Source organism: Arachis stenosperma, chromosome 5 (genome assembly GCF_014773155.1).
Source record: "Arachis stenosperma cultivar V10309 chromosome 5, arast.V10309.gnm1.PFL2, whole genome shotgun sequence".
In the NCBI taxonomy this organism is placed as follows: domain Eukaryota; kingdom Viridiplantae; phylum Streptophyta; class Magnoliopsida; order Fabales; family Fabaceae; genus Arachis; species Arachis stenosperma.
The window spans coordinates 138867198-138879891 of record NC_080381.1 but is presented as its reverse complement, the minus strand read 5'-3'; the positions used below and the strand labels follow the sequence as shown (position 1 = coordinate 138879891).

The 12694-nt window shown below is 31.2% G+C and overlaps 1 protein-coding gene across 1 annotated transcript; it reads left to right on the top strand.

Annotated features, from left to right (window-relative positions):
* Positions 1-8206: 8206 nt before the first annotated feature.
* On the top strand, positions 8207-12238 carry LOC130981743 (uncharacterized). Its single transcript, XM_057905408.1, has 2 exons — positions 8207-8486; positions 9654-12238. The coding sequence occupies exons 1-2, from the start codon at positions 8394-8396 to the stop codon at positions 10995-10997; spliced, it is 1437 nt and encodes a 478-aa protein (XP_057761391.1). The 5' UTR covers positions 8207-8393; the 3' UTR covers positions 10998-12238.
* The last annotated feature ends 456 nt before the right edge of the window (positions 12239-12694 follow it).

Sequence of the window (12694 nt, the reverse complement as noted above, 5' to 3'; positions counted from 1 at the left end):
AGATTTGAACTAAACTGAGTGTATTTGCATTTCACAACTCTTTAATCAATAAGCAACACTCATTCTACTTTTGAGTTCAAATATAAAAAATTAGGTATTTTTTATTTATGTAATTTAATATTATTTTATATTTTACTGTTAATTTAATTTAATTTTTTATAAATAAAAAATATTAGAATATTCAATAAGTATTGATATTATTTTATTTATATAAATTGATAAAAAAATTCAATAAATATTATAAATTTTAATATTTGTCTTTCTAACCTTTTTTATATATTTTACAGAATATATATTCAAATTTTTATATAAAATAATCATAAAAAATTAAAGAATTGATAAATTTTTTAAGAAAAAAGCTAATATTCAAGAAGGAAAATATATAACTTTTACAATATTAACACATGTAGATAGTTCTTCTACTTTAATGAATCAGAAGAAAGTGAGATACAACCTTCAAAAGTTTAAAGAGTTGCATATGATAAATTTGACCTTAATTTTTTGGAACAAGACCCTGAAAAGCGGCTTTAAATTTGGCAATATCACCCAAATCAGAAAGATGAAGTTAGACAAACTTATCTTAAATAGGATTCATATCAAAAATATCTTGACAATTATCTTGTATTTGGCCTTCCCAAAATTTTATTTCAAGTTCCAGTATCACTGCACCTAGGATTCATAATTGAGCTTGAATTAGACGATGTCTTACATCTCTCATATATATGCAGTTTAGAGAACAAAATTCTATGTTATTAGCTTCTTATTATGGGACAGACAAGGAGAAAAATAAAAATAAAAAAAAATTACCAAAGGGATATCTAATTTTGCTTGTTCTTATATAAAACAAATTTATTCAATAGTATCTCTGGATTATTTGGCAGGCTAAGGGTTAATAATATACACGAATTTAAATTTTATTTAAAAATATATTATTAACTAATAAATTGTTATATACACAAAATATAATTCGAACTTCTGATACTTATTTAAACAGACGGATAAATTAACCATTCAACCAATTCAAAATTAACTTGAAAATAGTCTAGATAAGCATAATTCTAACATAATTATTGTTTATATTTCAGTCAATAGAAATCTGTCCATATATTTAGTACTTAAAAATAATACTTTAAGATAAAAAGTAGTATGATTATTCATATAAAAATATCAAATTATTTATAATTACATAACTTATCATTTTACATGCATAAAGATATTTTTATATGAATAGTTATCTTAAATAATTTATAGATGGATGTATTTAAGTCAGACCTTTATCAATCACCCAAAAATATGATGTCTATGAATTAAAAGAATTATTTGCCAACATATTTGTGGCAGAATTGCTGCATCAAATAGCTACTAATTTGTTTTAGACCCTTCGTTTTGAAATATAGCTTTGAAGATAAGCTGTTGTCAAACAAAAAGCAAGTATATATGAGTGGTGCATTTTATCCATAAAGGACACCAAAAAGAGCCTACATATATATAAAGGAGAATCATCATCCTTCTTTTTGAAATCAAATCTTTCCATATAATTTTTTGCCTATTAATTAATTAGAATATGTATGTAGATTAACCACCACACTTATTATTTGTTAATATTGGGAACATGTGGTTTGCTGGGTTAACTTTTGAGTGGTGGGACACTGAACCACACAAAGCCAATCTCATATATGCATGATGAGGGGTCACCTTTGTCAAATATCAACTAGTACTTCCACCTCCTAATGGAACCCACTAATGTATAATATAGAGTGCTTTTTTTTTCATTATTAAAATACTCATCTCATAAGTTAATATTTTTATATAATAGTTAGTTAAAGAACATTATTAAAAACTAATTTAATTTAAAGCTATTTTGTTTTTCTTTTTTCAACAAAAAGTTAAAAATTACCGTTTAAAAAAAATATTCTATTAGTTCCAAAAAATTTATACAAATATATGAAAAGTGACTCTATCTAAAATAATTGAAACAAGTCCACCATAAAACAATGAATTACTTAATTCTCTTGAGTAAATAAAATTATTCTAAAATAAAATTACACTTTAATTTTAGTGTAAATATAGTTACTATAGTGTTTGAGCCTATACAAAAACCTTTTATGATTATTTCAATTATTTCAACCAGGTAAACTAATTAATTAATGGGTACCCAATCTCAATGGTTACTATATTATCCTTTTTATTTTAGAATTGATATGTTATGTATATATCAAAATCAGTTATCAGTATAAAATATATATTAAAGTATAAATACATATTATTAAAAATAAATTAAAAGATATAAATATATTAATAATTAATTTTAGTGACGAATACCATTTTTAAATATATATTTGAGTTGGTTATCTACCTATATGAATAACTAAAGTAATGCTAATTTCATAATAACGACCACATGGAAATCTACCAACTCCTAATAATAATAATTAAAGATGCTGTAATAGTCAAATTAATTTTACTCGAATATTAATTATAGGTTCAATTATTATAGGATTCGACGTTTGTGAAACTAGGTTAAAAAGTGGCTTTTTTTTTTCTTTTTTATTAAGTTACTAGTAATAAAAAGTTGCTTTTGGTGAATGTGAGAGAGAGTGGGAAAAGAAGAGAGAAAGGGAGTGTTGGAAAGGAAGGAAAGTGAAGTAATATTAAGTGTTTTAAAAGTGAGGTGCTTATTAGGGTTATGGAATGTCGCAATCTCTTTCAAACACACACACACACAAACACATAAGATTTAAGCACGAAAATTCATTCACATTCACATATGTCACCAAAGTGCGAGTAATGGATCAGCACACGTGCACATAAAGTTTCCCTTCCACAAAATAATTCATCAACCTATCTTTTTCTTTCTTCCCCCTAGCTATAGCTATCATTTTTAAAATTAAATAAAACAAGTTAGTATTTTGAAGGATTAAAATACTACACTCTCTTTTAGGAAGTAAGTTTCAATCATTATTAACATTTCTATACGAATTTTCAGACTTTTTAATGTGTTAAAGTTTTTTAATAAATGTCCTAAGGATATTAAAAAGTGGCTTTTAAAGAAAATAAAAAATATGATAAATATTAGAATGTGTTTGAGTTGAATTTTTATTTTCTATTTTTATCTTAGGTATCTTTTGTTTTTAGAATTATTATTTTTTTACTTTTTATTTTTATTTAAAAAATTCTAAAAGCAAAAATTATTAAAAATAAAAATACAAATCAAATATAGTCTTAATTTTTTAAATTTCTATGTATTAAATGAACACGTTTAAAAAAATCAATTTTTTATTCATATAATCTTTAATCAATGTTCTTAATGTACTTTTAACTGAATTCTTAAAATTTATTAACTTTTTAAAAAATAAGAATTTAACTAGAGAGTAAGATATTTATTTTGAATTTAATTTTAATATACTGTTATTGTAAAATAATTTTACATGTATATCCAATTACATAACATCACATCATAAAAAATAATTATTATTTTTTTTGATTGCATAAATAATCATCCAAAAGACAAGATGTGATTATACAACTACGTAAAACGTTTTATACTGTTTGTCGAGTTTGGAAAACTTATGTGTAATTAAAATGATGATAAAATATTATTAAAATATTAATTAAAAAATTATTAAATTGTTATTTGCTTCCAATGGTTTGTTTGATGTGTTTGTTAGTTTGCAGGAAGAAGAAATTAATTTCTTATTCAGTCAAAAAGCTAGAGCAGCCCACTTTAATCAATGAATTAATTTAGCTTTGTGCAAAATTAATTTAAACATAAAGTGGCTGAACTTTGAGATTGAGACAAGTCCAAATCACAAGCTCATTTTGATAAAAAAAAATGAAAGAAATGGCCTAAGGGTTTCTAGCATATTTCGGTCACTTTGGTAACTTGAAGTTGAAAATTCAAATTAGTTGAATCACATTAAAAGATCCATACGATACTCTATGCATTGGTTACTGGAACTCAAATTTCAATTTAGTTAAATATATGCATGGGTAACCGAAATTCAAAATCAAATTGAGTTTAATAATGCATTGAAAGCTTTGTCTCTTCTCTCTCCTCTCTCTCTTTGCATTCGGTCATGTCAATCAGAGAAAAGAAGATTGAAGAAGTTATCAGAAGAAAAAGGAGTCACAGTGAAGTCTATGGAAGAAAGGTTATGAGGAAGATCTAAAGTAAGGCATGGCAAGATTTTGAAGAAGAGTTTTAAGATTTTTCATACTAAGAAAAGAAAGGATCCGTCTCTGTCAGAGAAGAAGATCTCAGTTGCAAAAGTTTATTTCCATTTTTGTTCATCAAAAAAAGAAGATAGCCTCTAGAGCTATGCATAGGAAGAAGCAAAAATGGAAGGAAAGAAACGGCTTTGAGTCAGAAGATCATCAAGGGTCCGAATCCTTTCTTGGAGTCAAAGACAAAATCAAGGGTTCAGATTGAAGGAGCTTGATGAAAAGGGTTGAGAGAGGTACATGCATGTTGGTTTTTGGTTTTTTCTCTCTCTTCTTTCTATCCGAATCGCTGCTGCTTTTGGTTGAAGAAGAAGTTGCTTGGTTGAATCGGTTTCAACCTTGGAAGCTTCCCCTTCTATATTAAGGGTGAACGGCCAAGGGTTGAGATCAAGGAGAGAAAGTGAAAAAGCAAAGAGTTCTCATAGCTACCTGAGCTTCCTGAGTTCTTCTCATTCAATGGTGTTCATTTTGTTTTCTTTTTCTTAGTATTGCCTGTCTGAGTCTCATGGTAAAATATAAATATGGTGAGGTTTGTAAGAAAAAGCCAGTGAGACGAAAAAGACAGTGAACAATATTAAAGAAAAAGCTATAGATGTCTCAGAATTTTTTTGTACATCTGTATGTTGTGTTTCATGATCCTGTGGAGATTCCCTTACATGTTGGGTTAGCACTTTGCAGTTGAAAGCTAGATTTTGAATCCTAGTCAACTTCAGATTGGGTGTAGAATTTGGATTTGTCCCAGTTAAAAATGGATAGTTCCTAGGGAGAAATTGATGTATGTAATGTTGTGATAATATAGTGAAATTTCATTATTGTTGTGATGGAGATTGGATGTAGGCCACATTGCACCTAGTGGCTGAACCAGGATATATCTGGTGTTAATTCTTCTTCCCTACTCCTTTCTCTGTTTCTGTTTATCGGGAGATAATAAAAACAAAAATATCTCTCAACTCGACACGAGACAAAACAAAAGTGTCTCTCAACTCAACACGAGACAAAAAATAGAAATATCTTCTGAAGTTCTTTTAAAAATCAGAAATTAATATTCAATAAAAAATGGCTAAGATTTAACTTCCTTTTTTAGCCACTAATTACCATCACTGTTAATACTTTTAAATTAAACATATTTATTTTAAAATTAATGATACTAAATATATTATTATAAAAAAGTATAAAAAAAGGTTTTATACTTCAATATGTTTATCGTATAAAACTTTTATAATTTTCTATATTTTTACATAAACAGGATTTTCTATTGTTAAGTGTTAACTAAAAAAATATTTTTTAAAAAATAAAAAAATATTTATCTAGCCTATTTATTTTAATACAAAATAAGAAAAATGCTATGTAATAAGAATTTGGCTGTTGTAAAAAGAAAATTTTATATATAAAGTAAAAAAAACAAAAGTCGACAAACTAATCAATTTTAACGTAAAAATCTATTAGAGGTAAATTTTACAAAATAATCCGTTAATAAAAATAAGAGTAAATATTTTTTTTGGTCCTTAATCATTTATTCAATAGACATTGTGCTCTCTAACAATTATAAAAACACAAATCGATCCTCATTTATTTTTATATTTGTTTAATCCAGTTTTTTAGATTTGTTGACAGCAGGTCAACACTAAAGTGTTAGATAATTGTGTTTATGTGACTTTGTCTTCTTTGTAATAGAGATAAATCGTCTCCAGAACTCTCAATCAATAGGAACAAATCACACCCTCAACTCATTAACCATTTTTCTCCTTCACTTCACTGGCTCTTTCTCTGCCTCCTCTTTTTTCCTCCGAAACTCTCTTCCCCTCTCTCTCCCTCCTCTTCTCCCTCTTCTCCATCGCTTCTCTCAACTCCGAAACCCTAATCCCCAACACCCCCAATCCGTCTCACCTCGTCTCCCAAATCATCATCAATATCATCACCACCACAATTATCTTCAAAATCATCATATTCATTTCTCCTCATTCTCATCATAATTATTATCGTCATCAATAATATTATTAACATAATTCAAAAATTTAAAAACAAAAAATATAATCACATTAAATAAAGACTAAAAAAAATAAAGTTTGAGTGTTAAAATAAATGAAACTCATGATGTTGTTGTGACAGTGGTGAGTAATGAAGAGAAATAAGAAAGTAAAATAAAAATGTAGAGAGAAAAAAAAGGAGAAAAAGAGAGAATGGGAGGAGTATAAGTGCGATGACGGTGGAGAAGAAAGAGGAAAGGAGAAAGAAAAAGTTACGGAAGCGGGAGATAATTGAAGACTTCAAAAGGGCGATTTGTCCCTATTACAAAAGAAATGTTACCTAACACGTCAGTATTAACCTATTATTAACGGGTTCTAAGACCTAAATTGAACAAATATAAAACAAATAAGACCGATTTATATTTTTATAATTATTAAGAAACTCAATATCTATCGAATAAATGGTTAAGGACCGGAAAAGATTTTTACTCTAAAAGTAATTAATCTCCCACTTTCCATAAACATATATGATTGCTAAGAAATGTCTACAGTCTACCAAATGTACTCCACAGCTATTCGTCAGAGATTCTAATGATTAGATCAACGTCTGAAATAGGGTCAAAAATACCAGATTGGTCAAGTGATCGTACGTTCTTGATTCGTCTAATGACGAGTTCTACCAGTAAGCATGTGGTCCTATACGCACTCAATTAGCACCATCATGAGGATCACGTGAACGCTCTGAATAAAGGTAACATATGCTGTTAAAAGCATTGAGGAAGGAATGAAATGAATAACCCATGCAATGAATCACGAGTATCTCACCCTCTTATTAGTTATTACTTATTACACCCCCGTTATTTTTAACCTGGTGGCAAAATAGTAATTTTACATGTACAAGGATAGGCACTTGTGTCAATTCACCACAATCTATCACATACATTTCACTATTTCAGAGCCTGCGCTGTCATCATTATTTTATAATCTAAATCCTTAGCTTGCTAAGCTAGATCTCAATTATTAAGAAATCCTTGTATGAAACATAGTGGTACCACTATAACAATAGTAATAATTAATTATTATTACTATTATTACTTTTCTTTATGTGAATACAATTTAGCACATATAGATGACTTTTTTTTTTCTTTTCTCTAAGATGGAAACTTATTTGAGCTTTTAAACGTAGTCTGAAATTAGGATAAGTTCACTTTTAAAGTTGGATAAAACATTATATATTATGATTCATTTTTTATTTAGTTAAACATTCTCCTGAAAAAAATAGTTATAATTATGTTATATATAAAAAAAAAAAGGCCGTAGCTTGATCAATATTATGAGCATTATTGTTGTTGTGATGATCATATCATTGTTAAATTATTCAACAACAACACCGGTTATTATCTTGTCAATTCTTAAAAAAGATAGCTGTAATTATACGCAACTATATGTATAAATAATCATTTAGCCTAATATTGAGATTATATAGTATTCATATTTACATTAATTTTTATGCTGTGCTTTATATTTGTTAACTATATATAATTAATATGTAAGTAAAAAATATATTCAATTAAGATTTTCTAAAAATTTAATGGCTTATATTTTTTTAAAAGGATTAAAATACTAAATTAAGAAGAAGAGATAATTTGGTATTTTAATATTTAAATTCTTAAATATAGAAGCTAAAATTTTCGCTCTTCATGTGTAATAAAGTTACAACGTAGAGGAAAGTAAGGAGAATGAAAAATGAAGTAGTTTACCATTTACATTTATCACCATCATCTAATAAAGCTCTTCTTTAAGAAAAACAACATAAAAGTAAGAATTATACATTTTTATGATTTTCGTAAAATAGAAATTTGATCAACAGAATCGCAAAATAGTTGTATGATAATTAATTATTAATTAAAGACGTATAAATTAATTTTTTTTAGAAAAATGATAAATAATAATAATAATAATAATATAATATTAATATAGTTCCATTCCATTCCCATGTTGGCAACTTAATGTGATCATCATCATCATGCTCATAACTTTCCACTCGCTTTTCTAATTCTCTTTCTCTCTCTCTCTCTCTCTCTCTCTCTCATCCATTTTCTGTTTTCCAAATCCATGATTGCCTCTCGCCGGAACCTCCTCTCTCCGTCGTCACTTCTCCAGCTCCGGTGACCGTACCACCACCTTCCTCCGTCCATATCTGCCATGGGAAGCCTCAACAACAGCGTAGACACCGTGAACGCCGCCGCAACCGCCATCGTCACCGCAGAATCCAGAGTCCAACCAACTACCATACCGGTGGGTTTCTCTCTCTCTCTCTCTCTCTCTCTCTCTCTCTCTCTCTGAAACATTCCTGTGCACGTGTGCCTGTTTTCTGGCGCCATCGCTTCGTTTTTCGATGCTCTGTTTCGTTACTGTGATACAGCTTCGCGAAGAATGACAGAAAATCAATGAGATCTTGTGTTTTGTGCTTCGTTTATTTATTTAATTAATTAATTTTATTTTTTATTTTTGTTAAATCTACTTTTTATTTATTTATTTATTTTTATAGCGATGAACTTCTGGTCTAGCTATAGTCTTTATTTGACTCAAGTGATGGTAGCGTTGAAAAGTTTGAATCACTTTTTTGCATTCTTTAAACATTTCTTACTGTTCCGTTTTGGAAAAGTTTGTGAGGATGGATCTTAGATTTGCGTTGTTTTTTTTGCTCGCGTTTCCGTTTTTGTTCCTGTTATTATAACGCATATAAGATTGCAGGTGATGAATTGAGTGTTGTGCGATGGATTCAACTATATATCAGATATTCAGATGCTTAATTGTTTTCTTAGTTAGTTATTGAGTAGTCAGAATAAGAAAGAACCTTTTAAAGAAGATTTGGTATGATGAATATATTCCATGAACTCTGTTACTGCTTGATTTTGATGATTTTTGTTATGAGTCGTTACACAGTCACACGGATCTAATGTGAGTAAAACGTGGATGACTAATTCAACGGAGATATCGATCTTATGATTAGGGCCTTTTTTAGCTTGACTTTAGGGAACACAGCATTTGATTAAAGCTCATCAACTTTTTAGAAAACATTTGGAAATATATTATTAAGGTAGCGCCATCATTTGCTGATAATTCCTTTTTTCCTTTCAAGGCTTCAGGAGATAGTTTTCTTGAAGCTATTAATTTTCTTTACACATCTGGTGTATAATAATGTTTCTCTTTATACTATCTGAAAAGTAAAGCACAAATTTATTTGAGAATTGAGGTGCTTATTGATGTTTTGATGACTTGTGAAATGGCTTTATATATGCAATATGTTTGACGTAAAGTTAATAGATTTCAAACTCAATTGGTAGGAAAGTTACAATAGATCAAAGACATTAGAAATTTGGAAAAATTCCAGTGGAAGATGTTTAATGTTTTGGTCCTGCTTCTACATTTGATTTAGAATTGTTTCTTCACTAACTGCAGAAAAAACGTTGGGGAAGCTGGTGGAGCCTGTATTGGTGTTTTGGATCTACTCATAAAAGCAACAAGCGGATTGGTCATGCTGTCCTTGTTCCTGAACCTGTTGCACCAGCAGGTCCAGCTGCTACTGTGCCGCCAAATCCTTCAACCACCATTGTAATGCCATTCATTGTCCCTCCATCTTCTCCTGCATCTTTTCTCCAATCTGATCCACCTTCCGCTACTCATTCGCCGGCTGGATTACTCTCTCTCACAGTCAATTCTTACTCATCTGGTGGACCTGCATCCATTTTTACCATAGGTCCTTATGCCTACGAGACACAATTAGTTTCACCCCCTGTATTTTCAAATTTTACAACCGAACCGTCAACTGCTCCTTTTACTCCCCCACCTGAATCAGTGCAGATGACAACACCATCATCTCCTGAGGTTCCATTTGCTCAGTTGTTAGCGTCGTCACTCGACCGGGCTCGTAAAAATAATGGGATTCAAAAGTTTGCATTACACAATTATGAATTTCAGCCTTATCAACAACATCCTGGGAGCCCAGGTGGCCAACTCATATCACCTGGATCAGCAATTTCAACTTCCGGAACCTGTACTCCTTACCCCGAGAAACGCCCAACTCTTGAGTTCTACAAGGGAGAATCACCAAGGATATTGGGCTTTGAACACTTCTCTTCTCGAAAATGGAGTTCAAGGGTGGGTTCTGGATCCTTGACACCAGATGGTACAGGGCAAGGTTCAAGATTAGGTTCGGGATCTTTGACACCTGATGGTGCGGGTCTGGCCTCAAGACTTGGATCTGGATGTGCAACACCTGATGGTTTGGGGCAGGATTCAAGGTTGGGTTCTGGCTCTTTGACCCCTGATAGTGCTGGACCAACCACTAAATGCAGCATCTATGTGCAAAACCAGACTTCCGAGGTAGCATCCCTTGCAAACTCAGAGAATGTACATCAAAGTAATGCACCATTAGTCGATCACAGAGTCTCATTCGAACTAACCGGGGAAGAAATCGCAAGATGCCTTGCCAATAAAACAGGTGGATTGCTTCGAAACGTGTCTCAGTCTTCACAGGGTATACTAGCCAAAGAAACCATTGACAGAGAAAGCATACAAAAAGACAGCATTAGTTGTTGTGATGTGTGTTCAGGGAAAACGAACTATAACCCCAACAGTCCTCTAGGAGAAGAACGGCAGTGCTGTCAGAAGCATCAATCCGTTAATTCTTCCAAAGAATTCAATTTTGACAACAGGAAAGGTGATGTTTCTGCTAATGCTGCCAAGGAAGGTAGATCAGCCAACAGCTGGGCTTTCTTCCCACTGTTACAACCAGAAATCTGAGGACTTAGTTAATTGCAGCATGACTTGACATGCATGATTCAAGACAAAAGGGATTTTTAATATCTATGCAGGACTTAGTTCGCTGAATCCATATCTGAGGACTTCGTTTCACAATGCAGTTGGTTCAACCTTTGAGGAAATGGTGATAATTGGATGGGTGAGTGAGACACAGAAGAGGGAAAACCAAAAAAGAAAAACAAAACTAAAGTTGGTATTATTGTCCTTTAAGACCCAAGGGGAGCATAGTTGGTAGGTAGGGACCTAGTAGAAAGAATTCTAAATTCTCATAGATCATTGGTTATGGACATTTCCTCGTTTCAAGCATACAGAAATAGCAAAATACAGGTACTTCATGTTGTGAATTCTTGTATCATTCCACGTGCAATAATGAAATAGGTAACTTTTTTGTTGGCACTTGGATCATGGATATAACCTGCATATTTCTTTCGAATTTCTACTTTGATGCCTGCATCCTTTTCGTGCATTGGTGGTGGGGGCACTTTTCTAGGTTCTAGTAAGTGGGTTCCCCATGCATCTCTGTTTTCTTCACATGTTAACTTGTTACATGGATCTGTAATTATGTACTTATGTACCATTTAAATCAAGACTTGTGTGATTTGAAGTTTGAACATAATATTTGTGGGAACACTCTGCTAATATACCTTCATCGACCATTAGATGAAATGTGAAACATTGGTATGTCGGCACAGTGTCCCAGAATGTTACATACTAATAACATTATAGCACAATCTGGTACAATCTGCCACTAACCGTAACATGGCCCCTAATGTATGAATGTGTTACTGAAAGACTGCAATGAAGTTGTGCTGTAGCTTGGTGGGTTCAATTCAATTCGTTATCTCATTTCATTTCAATTACAAAATACAAGGAGAAAAAAAGGTGACATTATCCGGTGAGAGTCAGAGTAATCATGGTGGGACCTATAAAATAGTTGTATGCAGTGCACTAATTAGTTGGGTTTGTCTGAGTTGTTTGGTTTGGCTTGTTGTCCTTCAGAGTCTCCCAATGGACAAAATGTTTCGCTTTCATTGCATGGACTTTAATGATAGGTGGGTGCCAGTTTCATTCACCCACCTGCACGATTAAACTTTTCCTTTGACCCTGTCTCTCTACATTGCAAAATGCTTTTGGTAAAATAGAAGATAGTGTACAACACAGAATAAATGAGGTTTTGTGGTAACATAAATTAACAGGCAATGTTATGGCTTATGATTAAGAAATAATCAAAATCATGGTGGCGTATGAATGAATAGTCAATTAATTAATCCAATATTCATTGTCCCTGATAATGTAGAAAATACCAATAGAATTTCATCTTATCAGACACAGCCATAACAGAGTAGTTTGCGTTAATGAGCTGTAGTTCAAGTGATAATAATAAATAAATCACCCTCCTTGTTCCTGGGGTTGTGGATTTGAGTTTTTTTTTTCTTTCTTTTTTTGGATGCGAGATTCATTACAGTACCCTCCAAAAACCAAAAACAAACAAGTAACTTAGTTTTAGGCCTTTAAATCTGCAATAATTGAATGGAGTTAGGTTCGTTCGGTCGTTCCACTTGCACCGCTGAAAAATGACAAGGCTCTATCTATGATTCTATGTATAGTTGTTAGTTGAATTGAAATTGAAATCATAATATATTGCACGTGGTTCCCTTGATCTCTCTCTAACTCTTAAG

Coding starts and splice junctions, on each gene's coding strand:
- LOC130981743 (XM_057905408.1), top strand. CDS start 8,394: ATGGGAAGCCTCAACAACAGCGTAGACACCGTGAACGCCGCCGCAACC. Junction 8,487..9,653: donor TCCAACCAACTACCATACCG/GTGGGTTTCTCT, acceptor CACTAACTGCAG/AAAAAACGTTGGGGAAGCTG.